At 43.5% G+C, this 24,096-nt stretch overlaps 2 protein-coding genes across 3 annotated transcripts; one reads left to right on the plus strand and one right to left on the minus strand.

Annotated features, from left to right (window-relative positions):
• On the plus strand, positions 1-8,014 carry LOC110494244. The gene is made up of 2 exons (XM_021569161.2): positions 1-437; positions 817-8,014. The coding sequence occupies exon 2, from the start codon at positions 6,481-6,483 to the stop codon at positions 7,654-7,656; it is 1,176 nt and encodes a 391-aa protein (XP_021424836.1). The 5' UTR covers positions 1-437; positions 817-6,480; the 3' UTR covers positions 7,657-8,014.
• A 1,745-nt stretch (positions 8,015-9,759) lies between these two features.
• On the minus strand, positions 9,760-24,096 carry sumf1 (sulfatase modifying factor 1). 2 transcript variants are annotated; one of them, XM_036950335.1, is made up of 9 exons: positions 23,710-24,096; positions 22,020-22,193; positions 21,661-21,735; positions 19,299-19,381; positions 18,937-19,059; positions 16,548-16,662; positions 15,161-15,274; positions 15,020-15,079; positions 9,760-10,317 (listed from the first exon to the last, which is right to left on the minus strand). In XM_036950335.1, the coding sequence occupies exons 1-9, from the start codon at positions 23,998-24,000 to the stop codon at positions 10,216-10,218; spliced, it is 1,137 nt and encodes a 378-aa protein (XP_036806230.1). In that variant the 5' UTR covers positions 24,001-24,096; the 3' UTR covers positions 9,760-10,215. The 2 variants fall into 2 exon arrangements, with proteins under 2 accessions (XP_036806230.1, XP_036806229.1); XM_036950334.1 differs by having other exon boundaries at positions 18,937-19,062.

Below are 24,096 nucleotides of genomic sequence, written 5' to 3' on the forward strand. Positions count from 1 at the left end.
ACTTTTTGCCCCACTGTATATACTGTACTCGATACCATCTACTATATCTTGCCTATGCCGTTCTGTACCGTTCTGTACTCATTCATTATTCTTTATGTACATATTCTTTATCCCTTTACACTTGTGTGTATAAGGTAGTAGTTTTGGAATTGTTAGGTTAGATTACTCATTGGCTATTACTGCATTGTCGGAACTAGAAGCACAAGCATTTCGCTACACTCACATTAACATCTGCTAACCATGTGTATGTGACAAATAAAATGTTATTTTATTTTACTGGTATGAGACTCTCACCACCTCTTTCCCTGTCAAAACAGACACCATCAAGCTGCTTGGGGTCACCTTCCAGAGGGATGGAGATGGCTCCGTCAGCTGAGAGGAGACCATCCGCCATGTCCAAGACTGTGAATGAAGCGCATGATCCCTCACAATGACGGGTAAGATCCTGCTCTTGAAGGCAATCGTTCTCCCCATTCTCCTGTACCTAGGCAGGGTGTTTCCCCCAGACAGAGCGATCAGCAAGAAGATAGAATGCATGATGTTCATCTTTCTCTGGGGGAGACAGATGAAGTGACTCAAGCGCAGCACCCTTTACAATGCAGTTGAGAACGGTGGGGAGGGGGTCCCAGACATCCTCAACATCATTAGGGCACAGGGACTATCCAACTTGGTCACCAACATCCACAAGACAGACAGAAAAGCCAGCTACTTCAAACAGAACTTTGCTACCCGCATCCTCAGAACCATCGACCACACTGTACCCTATTGCTGGGACCCCCCACAGGTGTACAAGACGTGGAGATATCTTGCCTGCAGGTCAGGTCTGCCCTCGGCTGGTCTGGCGTCCTGGAAGTACAAGGACATCATGACCCACATCCGCTCCAAGGACACCATTGCACACCTTTGAGCCAGCTCAGCCGTGGACCCACAACAGGCATGGTTAAACATCAATCACCATGGCATTACAAACTTACAGAAAGAACTCTCATGGAAAGCTGTTCATAGTTGCCTCCCCACTAGGAAATGAATGTATAGACAGCACATAGCACATACAGAGAGCTGCCCCCATGGATGTACTGATACTGAAAACATCTACCACCTGTTTGCTGAGTGTACCATGGCCAGTCGGGTTTGGGCCCCGTTTGTTCTATCTCCCTCAACAGGTTGCTGACCATACCTCACTTGACAGCGAAGAACATCCTGAACGGTCCACCTGGTGGATGCACCACCACTCAGCTCCGCCAGCAGTGAAGGATCATCGGTACCATCAAGCAGGTCCTGTGGGAGAAAAAGTACAACAGGTTCTACCAGCAACAAACTGTGGAGCGAACGACCCTGAGGTGGAGGATCACCATCCTTCCAGCCGACCAAGACAAACCCCAGACCCGTCCTCCTGTCTTCATTTCCAGCCTCGCGGGACCAAAGGGGAATGCCACAAATGACCTCTGGGTCTAGGGCTCCTCTCCGCTCCCCTCTGCAGACTCAGCACTAGCCCAAGCACCAGTCCAGATCCCGGTTTCCAGCATAAACCCACCAAACGAGGTGTGGAGACACAACACCAAACCTTCACCCGGAGCGAGCGGACCACAGGGAAGTACCACCATTGACATCTCAGTCTAGGGCCCCTTTGTGTGTCTGCTTGCTCCTCCTGTTGTCCTTCCTCCCCTCTACAGACCCAGATCCCGACCCAGCACTTGCAGCAGCCCCAGTTCCCGGTACCTGGTTCCTTTTCCCCCCGGTCCCAGCACAATTCCCGGTCCAAGCCACAACACCAGCACCAACTCTGGGCACAGCCCCCACCAACCATAACTGCCAATTCAGCAATTGCCAGCCCAGCCCCCACCACGTCCTCCCCCAACAAAAAGACACAGACACATTGTAGCCAACTTTAGCCTGTTAGCTAGGGTGCTTGACTGCCGTTGTGAGGTCAGAACGCTCGGATCAACCCTACTCCTCGGCCAGAGATCTCTGAACGCTCCGAGAGCAAAATGCTCAGAATTTACGAATGCCAAGAGCACACTTTGGCACTCCAGATTGAATTAACAAACACACCCAATTATTGATTTATTTAAATACTCCATATTTAGGCAAATTTAGTATGACATCTGGGAACTTTTGGCATACTAACTATATCCATACTATGACCGATAAGCATTCTACATACTCAAATTACATCTCAAATAGTATGGTTAGAATGAGAATTCGAACACAGCTAATGTCTTTCGGGACTGCCTGTCGGGCACTACTTTCCCGCATTTTTGTTAACAACGGTGAGGGCAGGCGGGATCGAAGGACACTGGAATCCGGTACACATCAGGCGGGAGGCGGGATACGTAGCTAGCTAGGACATCAGTAGACAGTGTTCTGACATAGAAATTATATAAGTTAAGGACAAAAAGTTAAAACAACCACTCAATGTATTGTGACATCTGTGAAACTGAGAACAGGAAGGGGGGTCTCCTCACCCACAGAGGGAAAGAGCCATTAGGCTTGTTGTAGATTAGGAAACATGTTGAAGAATATGATAAGCAATGACCAGTTAGAGAAGACTTGTACAAAAGCATTCATTTATTGAGTGAACGCCAAATAATAGAAAGGGACATTTAACATGTGTGTGTGTGTATTCAAAGTAGATTAGAGAAATATTAACAATTCTAGGATGGAACATGTCTGTAAGGATTTGATCTTATAGACTAGACTGTGTCCCGAGAAGAGAAGTAAGTCAGGCACTGAGTAACCGCAGAGGTTTCCTGTTTAGAGCTCGACCTGTCAGTTGCAGACATATAGAGGAACCCAGTTTAACCGAAGGAGCTATCGAAGTTGAACATTGTGACAGAGTTAGATGAGAGGAGGGGCATTTATAAAGTGTATGTTATGACCAAATGTGAGGTAGAAAAGGCCATGTGCATTGTATGATTTTTAGAGCTCTCGTGAATAAACATTTTGACTATTTTAAGCTGGGACTCTGTCTGTTTCATTCAACCAGAATCTTACAAACTCTGGGTTGCTGAGTAGTTTAATTGAAGTTCAGTTTAAGAACATTGAGAACAAAATTCTCGTAACATCTTCGCGCGGGTGCCTGTCGGGCACTGCTTTCCCACACTTGTGTTAATGCAGAGGGCAGGTGTTCGGCAGGCGGAAGTGAAGGACACTGTGTGCTAGCTAGCTAGCATGGAGGTCTCCAGTACACAGCAGGCGGGAGCGACATCGGTAGTGTCATATATACATATATTCATACACATAGCTCATATATTATACAGCGCCAAACTTATCCGCTTGACTCCAGTCATTGCACGCACCCCTGTCCAAACAGGAAGCACCCTACCCCCAGCCATAAACTGCCAGTTTCAGTTCCCCTTATCTCACGACTCCTGGACACACACACACTCCACCCCCCTCTACTGGTCGGGTGCCAAGAGCAGAGGACTCTGCTGTGCACCATTGGGGCTCCTGCTCTGGCTGGAGCAGGCCCGCCTCCAACTCTTCGGGACCAGTCAGAAGACCACCACGACAAGACTCCACCTACATTATTCTATGTATAAAAACTGTTGTAACCTTTGTTTAGGTCCCTTTTTCAGCTAACTCCATTTTGAACTATATGAATCAGGTCCGTGCACGTTAAACTGCTAGGACAAGATATCTTTGACCTTAATAAACTGCCTTTTTGCTATACTTGATTCCACTCTGTCCAGCGTCCATGATTTGGTCTCACTCTCCTGTAAGTTAATCATCAACAAAACTTGGTAGCAGAGGATGGTTTAAACATCTGAATTCTATCTAGGACAAGTGGATGTGAGAGGAGACAAATCATTGGGTGCAAACCAAACGGAAGGGTGACCTCTCGCTAGGAGTATTCGGCTATTCAACTTGCCTCAGGAAACTGATCAGAGCGCACGACATAAAAGGTAAGCAGAGCCTGTTAAATCAAAAATCTGCATATTATATTTTAGTCAATTGCCAAATTTTGATCAGTAGTACTGAGCGTGAGTATGAATTGCTGTTAAATTGCTTTTAAGAAATCAAGGCATGGTTAAACAGATAATTAACTGAATCTGCATGTAAAAGATCCTATTAAATAAGTGGTATATTGTTTAATTGGTTGTGTTAGAGGTGTAGTTAATTAATAGATCGACTGAATCTGCATGTAAAAGATCCTATTACATAAGTTGTAAACTGTTTAATTGGTTATGTTAGAGGTGTAGTCGAATAGATATAGTACATGTAAATTTAATTAATAGATCGACTGAATCTGCATGTAAAAGATCCTATTAAATAAGTTGTAAACTGTTTAATTGGTTATGTTAGAGGTGTAGTCGAATAGATATAGTACATGTAAATTTGGCGTTCCACAAGACAGAGATCGAGAATGATGTGACCATTGCACATCAAACTATATTTAATATAACCAGATTTGACGTTCCGCGAATTTGTTGTGCCCAATTCAGACAAAACAGTTGTTGGGGAATGATTGCCATACTGTGAATAGATAAACGGTGTAATATTGACGGACACTGAGCTGAATACTGTTCTTACCAGTCGCCGAGCTGTGAATTAACCCAGCCGCCGTGCTAAAATATTGACTGTTTCTTTTTTCCCTCTTTCCGCTGTTGGTATTCCTACAGAGATAGAATTATTCTGACAATTGTTATAGAATCGCCTAAATTCACTGATACATCGTTCCAAAAGGAAATCACCGAATCATTTCTAGAAAATACCTAAATAAATCGCTGAACAAATTCAAATAAAATACCGGAGAAACACACACGTGGTTGGGCGTCACATACTGATAACCCCCTTTGTATGCGAGGGTGGGGGTGGAAGAGATAAGCCTGAGCCAGCACCGCAGTACATCCCTGGTCTCGACCAGGGACGGGCTAAGCATACAACGATAGAAATAAACACCACATAGTAAGGATTGAATATACCTAAATAACGCATTATACACATTATCAGACGAACTAGATAAAATGTCTGCAGCCACCACCCCAATACCCTCCCCCACAGCAGTATATCCTGCAACAGCAACAGTCACAATGGGCTCAACGGGGCACCTATACCGGTCCACCCAGAGGGGTGTGCTACAACTGTGGAACTCCTGGCCATTATTCACGGGATTGTCAACAGCCACTCTCCACTCAGCAACACCTATGGAGAGGTAGGGGACGTGGAAGAGGAAGTGGGGGACACCCACCCCTGCAACACCCTCAACCAGGACCCAGTCACCTGCAGCAGTCAGCACCTGCATACAACCACCCCGGACCTACTCACATGCAACAGCAGCAGGGAGGATACAACCAACCGCAGTTCCAGGGAATGGCTGGGGACACCATGCCCTGGCCATGAAGATGCCCACCACCTGCGGCAGGAGGGAGAGCCAACATTTTCAACTACACACTGAACCAACTATGATATGTGAAGTTGAGGGTGTTCCCCATCAGTTCCTGGTAGACACAGGATGCACCTATTCTACTATCAAGTTCCCTCAAATGCTGTCATCTAATTCCATATCGGTGGTAGGGGTCACGGGATCACCTGAGGCTCAAAGCCGCACTATCCCTTTAACATTCTCCTGGGAGAAATGTCAGTTGAAACACCAGTTCCTGTACTGTCCAAAATGCCCGATCAACCTACTAGGACGGGACCTCTTATGCAAAATGGGGTGCACCATATATCTTACTGAAAGTGGAGTGGAAGTATCCACCAACCCTCCCTCTTCAACACCTGATCGCCCAGTAAGAATTATGATGATGCCACTCCTGCCGACGCCCACGCTGTCTGAAACCCAAGAAGTCCACTGGCTAAAATGCCTACCCACAGGGCCTGCCACCCCTCACATCCAGCTTAAGTTCAACCAACTGAAAGCTCAAATCTACACTCTGCACCCGTATAAGACTCCCCAAGCTGAGACACTGATGACTGCCCCTACACTGAAGACTGGGACGAAGACATGATGCACCTGACCCCACCTATCAGGTGTTGTACCATTGTGTGTGGCCCAGAGGGGGTGGCAGCACCGATCATCCTACGACCAAGGGACCTCCATGCACCCCTGGCCTGGACGGCTGAAGCCTCAACAGCCTTTGCACTCCTGAAAACAGATCTATCAGCGGCAGCAGCGCTGATTGCACCTGACTACAACATTAAGTTCCATTTGGATGTTTCTGAAAAGGAAGGATTCACCTCGTCCGTCCTATTCCAGAAACAAGAGGGGGAGAGAAAGGTATTGATGTACCACTCCTCAAAACTTGACCACATTGAGGTAGGACAGACAACATGTTCCAGATACGTTGCTGCAGTAGCAAAAGCTATTGAAAAAAAACAGCTCACCTCGTGATGTGTCATCCATTGGAGATCCACACCCACCATGGCGTCGCTGCGTATCTGATGAGTAAAGAATAAACGTTCAGTGCTGAAAGAAAAACCAAGATCCAGAACTAATGCACACAGTCACATATCACGTTTGTGAACACCGACAAAAACATGGCAGATGCACTCAACGCAGAAGAAGGACTGCCCCACTCTTGTGCTGAAAGAGCGGCACAAGAACTAAAACTGAGACCAGACCTGAAGAATGAACCACTGACTAATCCCGACCAATGGCTGTACACTGATGGCTGCTGCTACAAAGGAGAAGAAGGAAACATAGCAGCCTATGCGGTGGTACAGCAACTCCCAGACGGCTCATATGTCACCCTTGAATCAGCCATCATCCTTCAACCAGCATCTGCCCAATTAGCTGAAATCATCGGATTGACGCAGGCCCTCATCAGAGCAAAAGGAAAGACTGTGAACATGTACACAGACTCAGCGTATGCCCATGGAGCAGTCCACACGGATGGACCACAGTGGGTAAGAAGGAACTTCACTACAACAGGAAACCTCCCCATCAAACACAAGACACAGATGGAGAAACTAATAGCATCGGTATCACTACCGGCGAAGGTAGCCATCATGAAGTGTAAAGGACACCAGCAATTGAAAACCAGGATCAGTGCGGGAAATGATGCAGCCGATAAAGCAGCCAAGAAGGCTGGAGGTTACGCTCCCAAACAGATGATACTGCGACCACAGCTATCACAAACAGAGCATACCCAGCAAGACATAGTGGTGCTACAACACTCAGCAGGACCATATGAACACTCAGTCTGGGCACAGAAAGGGGCGACCAAAGGACCAGATGAACTATGGAGATGCCACGACGGCAGACTGGTAGCCCCAGCAAACCTTTGTCCAGAACTTTTACGAGAAGCACATGGCCCTACACACGAAGGCAAACTAAAGACCCTCCAAAAGGTCTCGCACATCTGGTGGCACCCTCACATGAAAGAAATGACTGACTTATTTTGTGAAGAATGCAACATATGTGGCAGCCACAACCCAAAGAAACCATATCAAAAACCAATGGGCTCATACCCAGTACCTAATGCATGTTTTCAGGACATTAGTATAGACTACACCGACATGGGCCCCGACAATGTATCTAAAGGCAAACGCTATCTCCTAGTTATGGTAGATAGGTTCTCCAAATGGGTAGAAGCAATACCAACAGCAAAGGGGGATGCTAGGTCAGTCGTTAAGTGGCTACAAACCAAACTAATACCCAGGTATGGCATCCCAAGACAAATCAAATTTGACAAATGGCTCACATTTCAGTAACAAACACCTATGACAGGTGGAAGAAAGATTTGGCATAACACACAGATTTGGATCTGTGTACAGGCCCCAATCTCAAGGTCTGGTGGAACGTCAAACCAAAAGTTGAAAGCTAAGATAGCTAAAGTGTGTGCAGGTTCAAAGTTGACATGGGTTGAAGCCCTGCCTCTGGCGTTGATGGCCATGAGAGCCTCACCAGGAGCAGGCACCCATCTCTTTCCTCATGAGATAATGACTGGAAGAGTCATGCCTGGTCCACCAAGGGAGGGAGGTCATATGCCCGCCCTTGATGTACAACAAATTGTAATGTCTGATTATGTGAAAAAACTGACGGTTCTCTCTGCAGCACTCTCTACCCAGATTCACAAGGTCCAGGAGGGGGAGCTGCCGGGGGACACGCCACCACTGAAGGTAAAGGTTGGTGACTGGGTGAGGGTTAAAGTCCACAAGAGAAAGTGGCTGGAACCCAGGTGGACTGGACCGTACGAAGTGAAGGAGGTTACTTCACACTCAGTCCAGGTCAAAGGTAAATCAGGCGCACCTTGGCACCACCTTACACATTGCACCCCAGCCCCAACTCCTTCCAGAACACTGACTGAAGTCTGAGCTGATTTGAGTAGTTTAATTCGATACCAAATTAAGACACTCCTGACTCAGGTGATGGAGTATCAAACTCCATCTCCCCTGACAAAGGAACCTCGCCCAGTTAGAGGGATATTTCTCTCTCCCTAGGCAAGGCTAGGAATATCTGGGCCTTTGTTTGTGATATTCCTACTGATATTTGAGGTGTCCCTGGGCACTTTCACATGGTTAATAGAACAACTATCACACCCTACCACATCACGTACACTTACCCAGTCCCCTATCCCTGACACCGTCCCTAACATCACTCACTCCAATCACTCCCGTCCCAAACGCAGAATTACACCTACAGACCAACAATGCACTCCATACAAGGTTAGAAGCACCACCTTATTGCCTAGTTTCGCTGCATAATAGAGGGGTTTCTTGTTTTCGTTATATCCTCCTTCTCGTTTCTGCTATAGTTTTCACGTCTTAAAAGATGTGAAGAGGGGGATTTGTCATATATACATATATTCATACACATAGCTCATATATTATACAGTGCCAAACTTATCCGCTTGACTCAAGTCATTGCACGCACCCCTGTCCAAACAGGAAGCACCCTACCCCCAGCCATAAACTGCCAGTTTCAGTTCCCCTTATCTCACGACTCCTGGACACACACACACTCCACCCCCCCTCTACTGGTTGGGTACCAAGAGCATAGGACTCTGCTGTGCACCATTGGGGCTCCTGCTCTGGCTGGAGCAGGCCCGCCTCCAACTCTTCGGGACCAGTCAGAAGACCACCACGACAAGACTCAACTCCATGTTGAGCTATATGAATCAGGTCCGTGCACGTTAAACTGCTAGGACAAGATATCTTTGACCTTAATAAACTGCCTTTTTGCTATACTTGATTCCACTCTGTCCAGCGTCCATGATTTGGTCTCACTCTCCTGTAAGTTAATCATCAACAGTAGCTAGGACACAGGTAGATAGTGTCCTTCACCACTGAAAAGCTTGGATAATACTATTTCCCTTTTGACCCACATTTTAATTGCTTAGACAATCAAGGGAAATCCAAAATATCAAAAGTCTCACACAAGCATGAAGATGGCGCGCTCGATTGGAGGTGTTCATGCAGGAACCAATGCGATGCTTGAGGAGGGCGTTCTTGCAGGAACCAATGGGATGCTCGAAGGGGGGCCTGAATGTGAATGCCCACATTCAGGAGCGCGCCGAATTGCGGGCCGCAATCACACACTATTGGAGAGTTTTGCATCTGCATATCACATGTGTACATGGAATTAAATATAAATTTCATTCTGAAATAAAAATAAACGAATTAAAAGAGGATGTTCTATTCCATTGATCACAGATAGGCACAGACACAACAATTGAGAACTATTTAAATAGTGGCAAACTTCTACTGTCTAACAGAGTGACTACGTAATGAGAGCATAATAAACAACAGTGTATTTTCACAATAGGTAATGGCAATTTATAGGTAATATTGGGAATTTTGACAAATAATGTTAAATGCATTTGGTTCATTTTATTTATAATTGTACCAGATATTCTGTTCATTGGATATAAAGAGCATAGGAAATATGTGAGTTTTTGTCTTTATTTCATAGCAAGAACAGGGGACTTGGCTAAAGTTTACATAATAAGAGTTCTACTAAACCAATCTGTGAAATGTCTTCATACCAAAACAAAGTCACCTCACACATGTTACCTTTGAATATTTATTAATTCACATAGACATTTTCTTAATATTTTACAAGAAAATATATTCCATAAATGTCCACATGTCACGCGGTAATCCTGCATTTCATGAACAACACTGACATCACTGGCTGTATGAAGAGGTGCACTTGATTTGTTTCGCCTGGCGGGCAAGGTAGGCAGAGTTAGTACCCTAGACGAGAGCCAATGGGGAATGGTACAAAAAAGGAAAAGTCAGGCTACCCATGTCAGGGTCGAGGGTGAAAGGTTACGGCTGCTCCTGGGAGACACAGCGGAACCCTAGGTTAGAGGCAGAGCTGTCAGGGGTGTTCTGACTCCGTGCTGCACACCTGTACCTGTAACAGTATGACTGGAGTGGTAGAGATAGAGGGAGAGAAACAGAAAATCATTCGTCAATGTACATTAGATTGGTAGCAATGTGCATTAGACTGAAAGCATCCAAGACACAAAGAATATATTTTTTTAAAGTGCTCATTTTGGAAAGTAGGGTTTCCTTTAGCTTTCACCAATCCAGAGTTACGGCAAATCAGTGATTACTCCATAGAATATAGAATGTAGGATGGGAAGGATGTACAGTACCAATCAAAAGTTTGGACACACCTACCCATTCGAGAGTTTTTATTTTATTTTTTACTATTTTCTACATTGTAGAATAATAGTGAAGAAATCAAAACTATGAAATAACTCATATGTAATCATGTAGTAACCAAAAAAAATGTTTTACATTTCATATTCTTCAAAGTAGCCACCCTTTGCCTTGATGACAGCTTTGCGCACACTTAGCATTCTCTCAACCAGTTTCATGAGGTAGTTACCCTGGAATGCATTTCAATTTACAGGTGTGCCTTGTTAAAAGTTCATTTGTGGATTTTCTTCCCTTCTTAACTTGTTGAGTGTAGGGGGCAGTATTTTGATGTTTGGATGAAAAACGTACCCAAATGAAACTGCCTATTTCTCAGGCCCAGAATCTAGAATATGCATATAATTGTCAGATTAGGATAGAAAACACTCTAAAGTTTCCCAATCTGTCAAAATATTGTCTGTGAGTATAACAGAACTGATATTGCAGGCGAAAACCTGAGGAAAATGCTGTTTTTCCTGAAAGATCTCTGTTCCATTGCATGCCTTCATTACATTTAAAGGGATATCAAACAGATTCCTTTTCCTATGGCTTCCACGTGGTGTGAACAGTCTTTAGACATAGTTTCAGGCTTTTATTTAGAAAAATGAGCGAGAAAGATCACATCGCGTCAGTGCATAGCTGGGTGCCAGCAGCGTTTTGCATGCGCCAACAGAGTGGAGTAGACATTTTCCCTCTCTCTCCTATTGAAGAAGATACAGTCCGGTTGAAATATTATCGATTATATATCGTAAAAACAACCTAAGGATTGATTATATGTTTGACATGTTTCTACGAACTTTACGGATACTATTTGGAATTTTCGTCTGCCTCGTCGTGACCGCTCGAGCCTGTGGATTTCTGAACATAACGCGCCAACCAAATGGAGGTATTTTGGATATAAAAATAATCTTTATGGATCAAGGAACATTTATTGTGTAACTGGGAGTGCAAACATCTGATGATCTTCGAAGGTAAGCGATTAATTTTATTGCCTTTCTGACTTGTGACCAATCTACTTTGCTGCTAGCTGTTTGTAATGTTTTGTCTGCTGAGAGAGATGTCCTTACATAAACGCTTGGTATGCTTTCACCGAAAAGCTTTTTTGAAATCTGACACACCAGGTGGATTAACAACAAGCTAAGCTGTGTTTTGCTATATTGCACTTGTGATTTCATGAAAAATTCATATTTTTAGTAATTTAATTTGAATTTGGAGCTCTGCAATTCAGCGGATTTTGAAGAAAATGATCCCGCTAACGGGATGGGTGCGTTTGACCCAATCAGTTGTGTTGTGACAAGGTAGGGGTGGTATTTAAGAACAGCTTAAATAAGCAAAGAGAAACGACAGTCCATCATTACTTTAAGACATGAAGGTCAGTCAATCCGGAAAATGTCAAGAACTTTGAAAGTTTCTTCAAGTGCAGTCGCAAAAAACATCAAGCGCTATGATGAAACGGGCTCTCATGAGGACCGCTACAGGAAAGGAAGACCCAGAGTTACCTCTGCTGCAGAGAATAAGTCCATTAGAGTTGCCAGCCTCAGAAATTGCAACCCAAATAAATGCTTAACAGAGATCAAGTAACAGACACATCTCAAGACTGCGTGAATCAGGCCTTCATGGTTGAATTGCTGCAAAGAAACCACTACTAAAGGACAGCAATAAGAAGAAGAGACTTGCTTGGGCCAAGAAACACGAGCAATGGACATTAGACCTGTCATGTACTGTCATGTTGTGTCTTGTCTCTGTCCTTTCCCTTCACCCTGTCTCCCTCTGCTGGTCGTTGTTAGGTTACCTTTCCACCCCCTCTTTCCCCCAGCTGTGCCTTGTCTCCTCCTAACCACCTCGTCACCCCTTTTCCCACCTGTTCCCTTTTTCCCTCTGATTAGTCCCCTATATCTCTCTCTGTTTTTGTTCCTGTCCTTGTCGGATTCTTGTTTGTTGTGTTTCATGCCTGAACCAGACTGTCGTCATGTTTGCTGTAACCTTGTCTTGTCCTGTCGGAATCTGCCGGTCCGTCTGAGCCTACCTATGTTTGGTAATTAAAGAAGCTCTGTTTAAGTTAATTCGCTTTTGGGTCCTCATTCACGCACCGTAACAAGACCGGTGGAAATTTGTCCTTTGGTCTGATGAGTCCATATTTGAGATTTTTGGTTCCAACCTCTGTGTCTTTGTGAGACGCAGAGTAGGTGAATGGATGATCTCTTTGAAGCATGGAGGAGGAGGTGTGATGGTGCTTTGCTGGTGGCATGGTCTGTGATTTATTTAGAATTCAAGGCACACTTAACCAGCATGGCTACCACAGCACTCTGCAGCGATACGCCATACCATATGGTTTGCGCTTCATTTGTTTTTCAACAGGACAATGTCCCAATACACCTCCAGGCTGTGTAAGGGCTATTTGACCAAGAAGGAGAGTGATGGAGTGCTGCATCAGATGACCTGGACTCCACAATCACCCAACCTCAACCCAATTGAGATGGTTTGGGATGAGTTGGACCACAGAGTGAAGGAAAAGCAGCCAACAAGTGTTCATCATATGTGAGAATTCCTTTAAGACTGTTGGTAAAGCATTCAAAGTGAAGCTGGTTGAGAGAATGCCAAGAGTGTGCAAAGCTGTCAAGGCAAAGGGTGGCTACTTTAAAGAATCAAAATTATAAAATATATTTAGATTTGTTTAACATTTTTTTTATTAGTACATGATTCCATATGTGCTATTTCATAGTTTTGATGTCTTCACTATTATTATACAATGTAGAAAATAGTAAAAATGAAGAAAAACCTTTGAATGAGAAGGTGTGTACAAACTTTTGACTGGTACTGTATTTTGAAGTATTTAAACAGGGCCAACATTTGTTTTACAATCACAAAGCCCGTTAGATTGAATTCCTTTCCTCCTTCACATGACCCCCTCAGATGAAACAAACCCAGGTTGGTGCTTGGGAATTGTTTTGCATGCTGTCAATCGCAACACCAAGGCAACCAGAGGAGGCGGGGCTAATAGCTCAGTTTACTGTGGAAGACAGCATATTGGGCCTCTCAGAGGATCACCTAGCAACTGTACCAGGAAAAGTAGAAGTATGTTTTTCCCCTTAAATCATTCCCCCCTTGCTGTTAAGCGGGTGGAGATTGTATACAGCTCCCTTTTGTTACTAATTACAACAGTACGTTGTGTAATTCAAGCTGAAAGACTTTCTCTCTAGTTGTGGTAGCCGAGTCAGGCTATTCTACATGGGCATAGAAGTCAAACACACACCTACACACCAGAGCCGGTCTCTGAACCAACCACACACAGACAACACACCCCTCCATACAGAAAGGCCCACTGAACTTTTTTTTGTGTGGGTAGATCAGCTTTATTATTGCAAATAGATGATGGTTTCCATCAATGTAATTGTCTGCATCATTTCCAATCTCCCATACATTTTTTTGTAAATATAAACTTTTTTTTGTATATATTTTCTTTATAATTTCCCCTAACCCTACCACCCCTCCCCTAATTGGAGTAAACAAATGGACAACAACACCTAGGCTTCTACTTCCAGATTATACATACTATATACATTTTACGGACACAGTATATTTTACAACAGTAATCTTATTCCCACTCCCATCTCTGAATATCATCTAGTTTTGATTTCAATTTGCCATATGTTTTTCAACTATGCTTCGATATTTCACAACCTTTCTATTCTCATAGTTTTTACATATTGTAAAATAAAGAAACATTTTTGGTATGAGTATTATTATATTATTGATCGATTGACTATGACTTTTTAAAATCACCCAGCAGTGCTATTTGAAGAGTTAACTCTAGATAAATGTTGTAATTCTTCAGCCATTCCTTAACCTGTAACCAAAAACAAGCTACATATTGAAAGTACCAAAACAAATTATTTAAAGATTCGGTCTCTTTGCAGCAAAATCTGCATAGCTGGGATGGTTGTAACCCACTGTACTTGATTGCACTAGGCTAAAGCAGTGGTTCCCAAACTGTGGGAGGTGCGAGGGGTCGGCAAGGGGGGCACGCCCCACAGTTTGGGAACCACTGCTTTTTTCAGAGACCGGCTAGGCTCTGGTATGTAGGTGTGTGTTTGACTTCTGTAGTTGCAATTTTGAAATTGGTTAGTGCACCATTAGTTTTCCTCTTGTCATGTCAGTCATTGGATACCTTAGAGAAAAATGTATAACTTGTCAGAAATGTACAAATCAACTAGCCCTTGTCAGCTAATGTTTTTTAGCCCATAGATTTTGTTATAATGGTTGAGTCACTCAAATATCACATGAATACACATTAGACATGGGAAAATGTATAGCAAGAAAATGAGCTTTAAACCTGCTAAATGTTCTCTCCGCCATCAAAAGGGGTGTGAACAGTTTGTGTGATGAACAGTGCTTGTGGCCATAGAAATAGTAATTGCATGAAGGTTACCTTATGGCACATGTAGGAGCCTCCTTTCTTCACTCGGTCTGTGCCTGATGGTGGACCTGCCTGCAAAAGGGAGGAGAGAAAATATCAAAACATCAAGAGGAAATCCTCACAGATGTGACATAAAAAGTGTGTGTGTATTACCGGGTTGTGCCGTTCATCTGTGGTGTGGTGTACAGTCCACCAGTCAGATGTCCACTCCCATGCATTCCCTACCATGTTGTACAGGCCATAGCCATTTGCAGGAAATGACTTCACCTGCAGACATAGAAAGATATGAGAAAGATACTTTCACATTCTACACCAATAAGGAGTCCCAAATGATTGAAATAGCGTTGCAACTGTTGCATGGGAAGCATATTAAAAAGAGCTATAAACTGATAAATAAACATCACATTTTAACATTTTAGAATAAAACACTTCTCCAGACATGCAACACAGTATGTTTTTTTGCATGTGTAAAAACAGTGCATATATACAGAATATACACTACCGTTCAAAAGTTTGGGGTCACTAAGAAATGTCCTTATTTTTGAAAGAAAAGCAAAACAAATCAAATCTGAATTGATCAGAAATACAGTGTAGACATTGTTAATGTTGTAAATGACTATTCTAGCTGGAAACTGCAGATTTTTTTATGGAATATCTACATAGGCGTACAGAGAGCCCTTAATCGAACCCACAAATGCTGATGCTCCAGATACTCAACTAGTCTAAAGGCCAGTTGTATTGCCTTCTTTAATCAGAACAACAGTTTTCAGCTGTGCTAACATAATTGCAAAAGGGTTTTCTAATTACCAATTAGCCCTTTAAAATGATAAACTTGGATTAGCTAACACAACGTGGCATTGGAACACAGGAGTGATGGTTGCTGATAATGGGCCTCTGTACACCTATGTAGATATTCCATAAAAATAAATCAGACATTTCCAGCTACAATAGTCATTTACAACAGTAACAATGTCTACACTGTATTTCTGATCAATTTGATGCTATTTTAATGGATTTTTTTTTTTTTTTTCAAAAACAAGGACATTTCTACGTTTTTAACGGTAATGTATACGTCATAGAAAGTGTAACCCTGAAAGACCTGTAAAAGAATGGAGCTGATAAATCTCAGCAGCCATTGAAGTGACAAGTCATATCAAATAGTATAATTTCACTATTACTATGCAATTCATGAATGTTCTCAATGTTATTCATGTGATCTAGAGCAGCTGTGAGCCGCTGGTGTTGTGACATTCTTAACTTGATTATCTCTCTAATCTCCAATGACACACAGTTCCTGTTGGTAATCAGTGGCTGAATCAGAGATCAACTTCCTGTTTCATCACAATGGATTGTGGGTAAGGGCCACCCTGCCTCCCTAACATGGGAGTAAACAGACTCCCCTGAGCACTTTGTTTTCACAGTCTTTTAGTCAAGTCACAGTCTTTTACTCAATTTTACATACTGTATTTAAGTATCATTCTTTCTCATTCTCTGTCTCGGTCTCTCTTTCTCTCAGTAACTGTCTCTCCCCATCTCTTACTGGTGAGGTTTTAGTGTACCCGTCCTCTTCTGAGTTGTGTGTGGGGAACTTTCCCTGCCAGAGGTTGGCGTAGTGCTGTCCTTTAGGTTTCAGTTTGTTCCCCCACGGGTAAAGTCTAAAATACAGGAACATAGGATCAGGGCAGTGGATAAAGATAGGCACTACTATAACTGTGCAAGGATTAAAAGGTGTACTGTAGGAATAGTGGCATATAACATATTATAATCTGTGTGGTTTGAGCCCTGAATACGGATTGGCTGAAAACTGTGGTATATCAGATTGTATACCACGTATGACAAAACAAATATTTTGACTGTTTTAATTAGTGGGGCGGCAGGTAACCTAGTGGTTAGAGCGTTGGACTAGTGACCGAAAGGTTGCTAGATCGAATCCCCTAGCTGACAAGGTAAAAATACGTTGTTCTGCCCCTGAACAAGGCAGTTAATCCACTGTTCCTATGAAGTCAATGAAAATAATAATTTGTTCTTAACTGACTTGCCTACTTAAATACAGTGCCTTGCGAAAGTATTCGGCCCCCTTGAACTTTGCGACCTTTTGCCACATTTCAGGCTTCAAACATAAAGATATAAAACTGTATTTTTTTGTGAAGAATCAACAACAAGTGGGACACAATCATGAAGTGGAACAACATTTATTGGATATTTCAAACTTTTTTAACAAATCAAAAACTGAAAAATTGGGCAAAATTATTCAGCCCCTTTACTTTCAGTGCAGCAAACTCTCTCCAGAAGTTCAGTGAGGATCTCTGAATGATCCAATGTTGACCTAAATGACTAATGATGATAAATACAATCCACCTGTGTGTAATCAAGTCTCCGTATAAACTGCACTGTGATAGTCTCAGAGGTCCGTTAAAAGCGCAGAGAGCATCATGAAGAACAAAGAACACACCAGGCAGGTCCGAGATACTGTTGTGAAGAAGTTTAAAGCCGGATTTGGATACAAAATGATTTCCCAAGCTTTAAACATCCCAAGGAGCACTGTGCAAGCGATAATATTGAAATGGAAGGAGTATCAGACCACTGCAAATCTACCAAGACCTGGCCGTCCCTCTAAACTTTCAGCTCATACAAGGAGAAGACTGATCAGAGATGCAGCCAAGAGGCCCATGATCACTCTGGATGAACTGCAGAGATCTACAGCTGAGGTGGGAGACTCTGTCCATAGGACAACAATCAGTCGTATATTGCACAAATCTGGCCTTTATGGAAGAGTGGCAAGAAGAAAGCCATTTCTTAAAGATATCCATAAAAAGTGTTGTTTAAAGTTTGCCACAAGCCACCTGGGAGACACACCAAACATGTGGAAGAAGGTGCTCTGGTCAGATGAAACCAAAATTGAACTTTTTGGCAACAATGCAAAACGTTATGTTTGGCGTAAAAGCAACACAGCTGAACACACCATCCCCACTGTCAAACATGGTGGTGGCAGCATCATGGTTTGGGCCTGCTTTTCTTCAGCGGGGACAGGGAAGATGGTTAAAATTAATGGGAAGATGGATGGAGCCAAATACAGGACCATTCTGGAAGAAAACCTGATGGAGTCTGCAAAAGACCTGAGACTGGGACGGAGATTTGTCTTCCAACAAGACAATGATCCAAAACATAAAGCAAAATCTACAATAGAATGGTTCAAAAATAAACATATCCAGGTGTTAGAATGGCCAAGTCAAAGTCCAGACCTGAATCCAATCGAGAATCTGTGGAAAGAACTATAAGCTGCTGTTCACAAATGCTCTCCATCCAACCTCACTGAGCTCGAGCTGTTTTGCAAGGAGGAATGGGAAAAAATTTCAGTCTCTCGATGTGCAAAACTGATAGAGACATACCCCAAGCGACTTACAGCTGTAATCACAGCAAAAGGTGGCGCTACAAAGTATTAACTTAAGGGGGCTGAATAATTTTGCACGCCCAATTTTTCAGTTTTTGATTTGTTAAAAAAGTTTGAAATATCCAATAAATGTCGTTCCACTTCATGATTGTGTCCCACTTGTTGTTGATTCTTCACAAAAAAATACAGTTTTATATCTTTATGTTTGAAGCCTGAAATGTGGCAAAAGGTCGCAAAGTTCAAGGGGGCCGAATACTTTCGCAAGGCACTGTAAAAGTAAACATTTTAAAAATTACATTGGGAACTATTTTATAATAGCAATAAGGCACCTCAGGGTTTTGTGGTATAAGGCCAATATACCATGACTCATGGCTGTATCCAGGCACTACGTGTCGCGCCATGAGTAAGAACAGCCTTTAGTTGTGGTATATTGGCCATACACCACACCCCCTCAGGCCTTATGCCGTACTGCTTAAATATACTTAATCTATATATATTAGTAGTGGGGTTGTTACCTCACACACACACATTACACTACCTCTCCTGTAGGCCCCCTCTGCAGGCGTACTCCCACTCAGCCTCTGTGGGTAGTCTCTTGTAGGCCCAGGAGCAGTAGGCCACAGCGTCCTGCCATGACACATGCAGCACAGGGTGGTCCAGCCTGCTAGCACAACCAGGTTATGGTTAATAATAACATCATAATACATGGTCATTTAGTAGTATAGCAACACATACTGTATACTTTGTACATTTGGCTCAAGCAGGAACCAAACACACAACTTCAACCTGAGTCATAAGAACCATCAGTTTATCAACAGACCTCTACCCATCTGTGACATACAGATACTGGTCGACACTGGATCTCATTAGAATGAGCCAGTATAGCGATGTAACTCCTACCTGTCTGTGATGCTGGAGTCGGGGCCCTCAGGGTGCCTCCAGTCTGCTCCTCTGACAGGCAACCACCAGGGGGCAGCAGCCACCTGACAACCAGGAAGTCACAACAGCTGCTATGTCACACAGGTAGACAGAACACAACTTATCAGGAACTGATGTCATGGTGGTCAGGCCAAGTGTGCACTGGCACACACACAAACAAAAATGCACAAACACACAGTCTAATAGTTGAGTGTGAAGGGGGGAGTAGTGCTACATTCCTAAGCAAGCAGTGTTTACACACTCTTTCGCCACCTCTAAAACACTCTCCTCTCCCAGTCCCCGCTTCAACTGAATCTGCACCCCATGTCTATAGTCCACCAAGTCTACACATAACATAAATCTCTCTCACTCCCTCACTCTCCCCTCTCCCTCACTCCCCCCTCTCCCTTTTCAGAGAAATAGAAAGTTTGAATCGACATTGTGTGTGTGAAATGTTAACCCACTACAACACACCAGAGAATGGATACTTAAAGGACACCAGGCAGGTGCCACTTTGGCCTGCTCTGTGGCTGTTGCTCTGCATTGTAAAGCTCTGCCATCATACAGAGGTGTTTGTTTTCTTCATTTGACTCCCAAACAAAACAGTGTTTTTTTACACAACTAAAAATAACAGTGTAAGATTTTGGTGTCTTGACTGGAAAAAGGTGTCAACAGCCTTCAAAAACATATGTGCTTTCCTAAGCTAATGCGTCAGTCACACTAAACAACTCAGCTTTGGGAGTACATCATAACAGGTTTGAATACAAAATTGAATAAATAATTGAATCCAACCTAATGCACAGGGATCTGCATAGTAATACTGAGGTAAAAGATACAGAGAAAAAAGCAGGAAGTTCAAACAGCAGTCCAAGTTCCAGAAGGAAAACAAAGCGTGTGAAGTAGTAACCTTGCTCTCTCAATCACCATGTTAACCAGTGAGGACATCCATCTGTGACTGATTACATGCTAATGTGTGTGCCCAAATATCCTCCATCCCATGAGGACAACAGTAACTAACTTCCAGTTTTCAGAGTAAGACTTGTGCGCAAAGGAAGTTGTTTGTAAAGACATATCATGTTTACAGTTGGCTATGTTGAAATCATACTGTAATCTAATTTGATGACATTGAATTCCAGTACTATGTGTCTGTACGATGTGTGTGTGTATGTGTGTGAACCTTTAACAGTTACTGGCATTTTTCAAATAAAATGTTATTTGTCACATGCGCCGAATACAACAATGAAATGCTTACTTACAAGCCCTTAACCAACAATGCAGTTTTAAGAAAATACAAATAATTAAAGCAGTAAATAATAATAGGGGGGCTATATACAGGGGGGGCTATATATAACGGTGTAAGATGTTGGTGTATTGACTGGAAAAAGGTGTCAACAGCCTTCAAAAACATGTGACTCTTGTTTAGAAGCCTCTTGGACCCAGACTTGGCACAGCTTGACGTATGGTAGCATAGAGAACAGTCTATGACTATGGTGGCTGGAGTCTGACAATTTCTGGGCCTTCCTCTGACACCACCTGGTATAGAGGTCCTGGATGGCAGGAAGCTTGGCCCCGGTGATGTACTGGGCCATACGCACTACCCTCTGTAGTGCCTCTGTAGTGTCGGAGGCTGAGCAGTTGCCATACCAGGTAGTGATGCAACCCGTTAGGATCCTCTCGATGGTGCAGCTGTAAAACCTTTTGAGGGTCTGAGGACCAATCATACTGATTCCCTCTCGTATACTCCATGTTGAGAGAGTTCCACTATACAGCCTAAATGACCTGTACTACCCCAGGGAGAATTACTTGGCTGTCTGCTGTGGAGCGGAGTGAAATCTGCTCAATAATTAAACCAGAGGGCAGTCACCTCTCTATACAGGCTTCAAAGCATAATCAAAGGAGACTGATAAAATGGGGGTCTAGTGGAATGTCATAAGATGACAGAATGAGAAACCACAACATTGCCTCTCCATGGGCCGTAGACTAACTTTAGACACATGCTCATTGATGCAAAAAAATTGGAGTAATGCAGATGGAACTCAAGTTAGGGCCCTGTGTGTGCAGGACTGAAACAGCTATGAAAACAAGAAGTAGGCTATACTAGCCTGGACGCCCGTATTTTCTTTAGCCAACTCCTGTATCGCTTTTGTCTAGGAAGAGGCATTGTTGAATGCAGAAACAGTCACGCTAGCACCTAGGTTAGATGTAAACAACACTAAAAGAAGTTTACAACATTGAATGCAGCCGTCACTTCATTTCATCAGCATGATGGATGCACAATACATATCCCTGGCCTTGGGAGAATTAAATGTATCTTCCTATCTTTTTTGCTCTGAAGGGTACTTACTGCCTGGGATATCTGGCTTTTGACCTCCTCACTCAACACCCCCTCGAACACAAACGAATCTCCAAACCTCTCTGCCTGTAGGAACACAGAATGGGGAGAGAGAAGTGACAGCATCTTAGAACAATAAATCAGAGAAGGGAGCAATCACTTCTATAGAGTGACATCTGTCAGCATTGCTGTCTCATAGTAAACCACAATTCCACATGTGTGAAGCAATATATGTTTTCATGTTTGTAATTCATTTGTAACACTGCTGACACTACTTCGGTCTTTGACCAGCAGGTCTCCAATGAGAAAAAGAGACACTTGATATCAATAAGACTAATCTCAATAAAGTCAGTTACATTTTAAAAACCTACCTCAGTGATGTAGCCCGTGGCATTGATGAAGCTCTGGAAGTGGCGATTGCTGACCTCATGAGCGTCCATGTAGAAATGGTCCAGGTGCACCCTTCTCTGGGGACCCTCCCCGTCCTGGGGGATGCCAGGACTGTCTGTACCCATCAGGAACTCCCCTCCTGGGATCAGGACCATCTACAGGACCACAACAGGGCCATCAGACAACAGACATCTACAAAGAACAGACACATTAGGACCATCAACAGGCACACACCAGGACCATCAACAGGCACACACCAGGACCATCAACAGACACACACAAGGACCATCAACAGACAACAGATACACATCAGGGCCATCAACAGACAACGTACACACATCAGGGCCATCAACAGACAACATACACACATCTGGACCATCAACATACACACATCAGGACCATCAACAGACAACAGATACACATCAGGACCATCAACAGACAACATGCACACATCAGGACCATCAACAGACCCACACCAGGACCATCAACAGACACACATTTGGACCATCAACAGACACACACCAGGACCATCAACAGACACACATCTGAACCATCAACAGACACGCACCGGGACCATCAACAGACACACATCGGGGCCATCAACAGACAACATACACACATCGGGGCCATCAACAGACAACATACACACATCGGGGCCATCAACAGACAACATACACACATCAGGGCCATCAGCCGACACCATATGCACATCTGGACCATCAACAGACACACACCAGGACCATCAACAGACACACACCAGGACCATAAACAGACACACACCAGGACCATCAACATACACACACCAGGACCATCAACAGACCAGGACCATCAACAGACAACAGACACACACCAGTACCATCAACAGACCAGGACCATCAACAGACAACAGACACACATCGGGGTAATCAACAGACAACATACACACATCAGGGCCATCAACAGACAACATACACACATCAGGGCCATCAACAGACAACATACACACATCAGGGACATCAACAGACAACATACACACATCAGGGCCATCAACAGACAACATACACACATCAGGGCCATCAACAGACAACATACGCACATCTGGACCATCAACAGACAACGGAAATTGTTCTAGAACCATATGATAGACACCAGAACCATGTACAGACACCACCTACACAGACACATACATATTTAGAACAGGGATGGGCAGCTTTGGTGGGGGTGAGGGCCACAAAAAAATCTAACTCATCATGAGCGCCGCAGTTGCTTGCGGGTCTGCGTACCCACATTCACCCCATAGTCTTGGGGGGGGGGGGGTAATTTCGTGCAATTCAACACATTCTGCCATGATGTTGCAGTTTTAAAGCAAATTTGCAGCAATTCTACAAATTTTGCCATTGGATGGAGAGTTCTTATAGACCTTATACTTTTTGTTCTATGAGATAATATCAATCAGTTAACATGACCTATATAAATTAGCTGTTGAAGACTCGCATGTAACGAAATGTAAATTATCTCCTAACCCTGTGTTTACTACAGACCTAATTTTCGTTAATCCAAAATCCCTACAAAAACGCCAATCATTTCCTCATAGGCTTTGTCCAAAGAACCATTGTGGAGTTAGTGCCTACATAAAGAAGTCATTACTATTTAACGTTATCTCTATAACGATGTGAACGCTTGATATAATACCTGACTACGAGTATCAGTTTCTTCTCCATTCGTCTGAGTGTCTGTATGCCTTTCATTTGACTTTTTCGAGTATTTGACAGCAGGGTTTTCTGTTATTTTGGAGCTTTCCTTCTCGATATCCACAACTGCTTCTCTCTTCAGGTTGTGGCAACCACAGCTCGAGCTCTCTGCCGCCAGCGGAACGATCGTCTCACGTTCTGTGCCGACGGAAAGTTCTGGCTTGCTTTGAACACACAGCACATCATCTTTGACATTCAGGGAAAATAAGAAAAACGCACAATAAAACAACATTGTTGCACCATTCAGCTCAAGACCACTTGTTTGTGGACAGAGCCATGCTTCCGCATTATCAGTCACGTGATCAGTCAGCTGATAACTGTAAGGTTG

The sequence above is a fragment of the Oncorhynchus mykiss genome, chromosome 17 (genome assembly GCF_013265735.2).
Source record: "Oncorhynchus mykiss isolate Arlee chromosome 17, USDA_OmykA_1.1, whole genome shotgun sequence".
Classification (NCBI taxonomy): domain Eukaryota; kingdom Metazoa; phylum Chordata; class Actinopteri; order Salmoniformes; family Salmonidae; genus Oncorhynchus; species Oncorhynchus mykiss.

What these genes read in the sequence shown, in the direction of transcription:
- LOC110494244 (XM_021569161.2), top strand. Translation starts at nt 6,481, where the DNA reads ATGGCAGATGCACTCAACGCAGAAGAAGGACTGCCCCACTCTTGTGCT.
- sumf1 (XM_036950334.1), bottom strand. Translation starts at nt 24,000, where the DNA reads ATGTTGTTTTATTGTGCGTTTTTCTTATTTTCCCTGAATGTCAAAGAT. An exon ending in CCACGGGCTACATCACTGAG is followed by an intron (nt 21,736 to 22,019) that starts GTAGGTTTTTAA and finishes GTGTTCCTACAG; the next exon opens with GCAGAGAGGTTTGGAGATTC. An exon ending in AAAGCCAGATATCCCAGGCA is followed by an intron (nt 19,382 to 21,660) that starts GTAAGTACCCTT and finishes CCTGGTTGTCAG; the next exon opens with GTGGCTGCTGCCCCCTGGTG.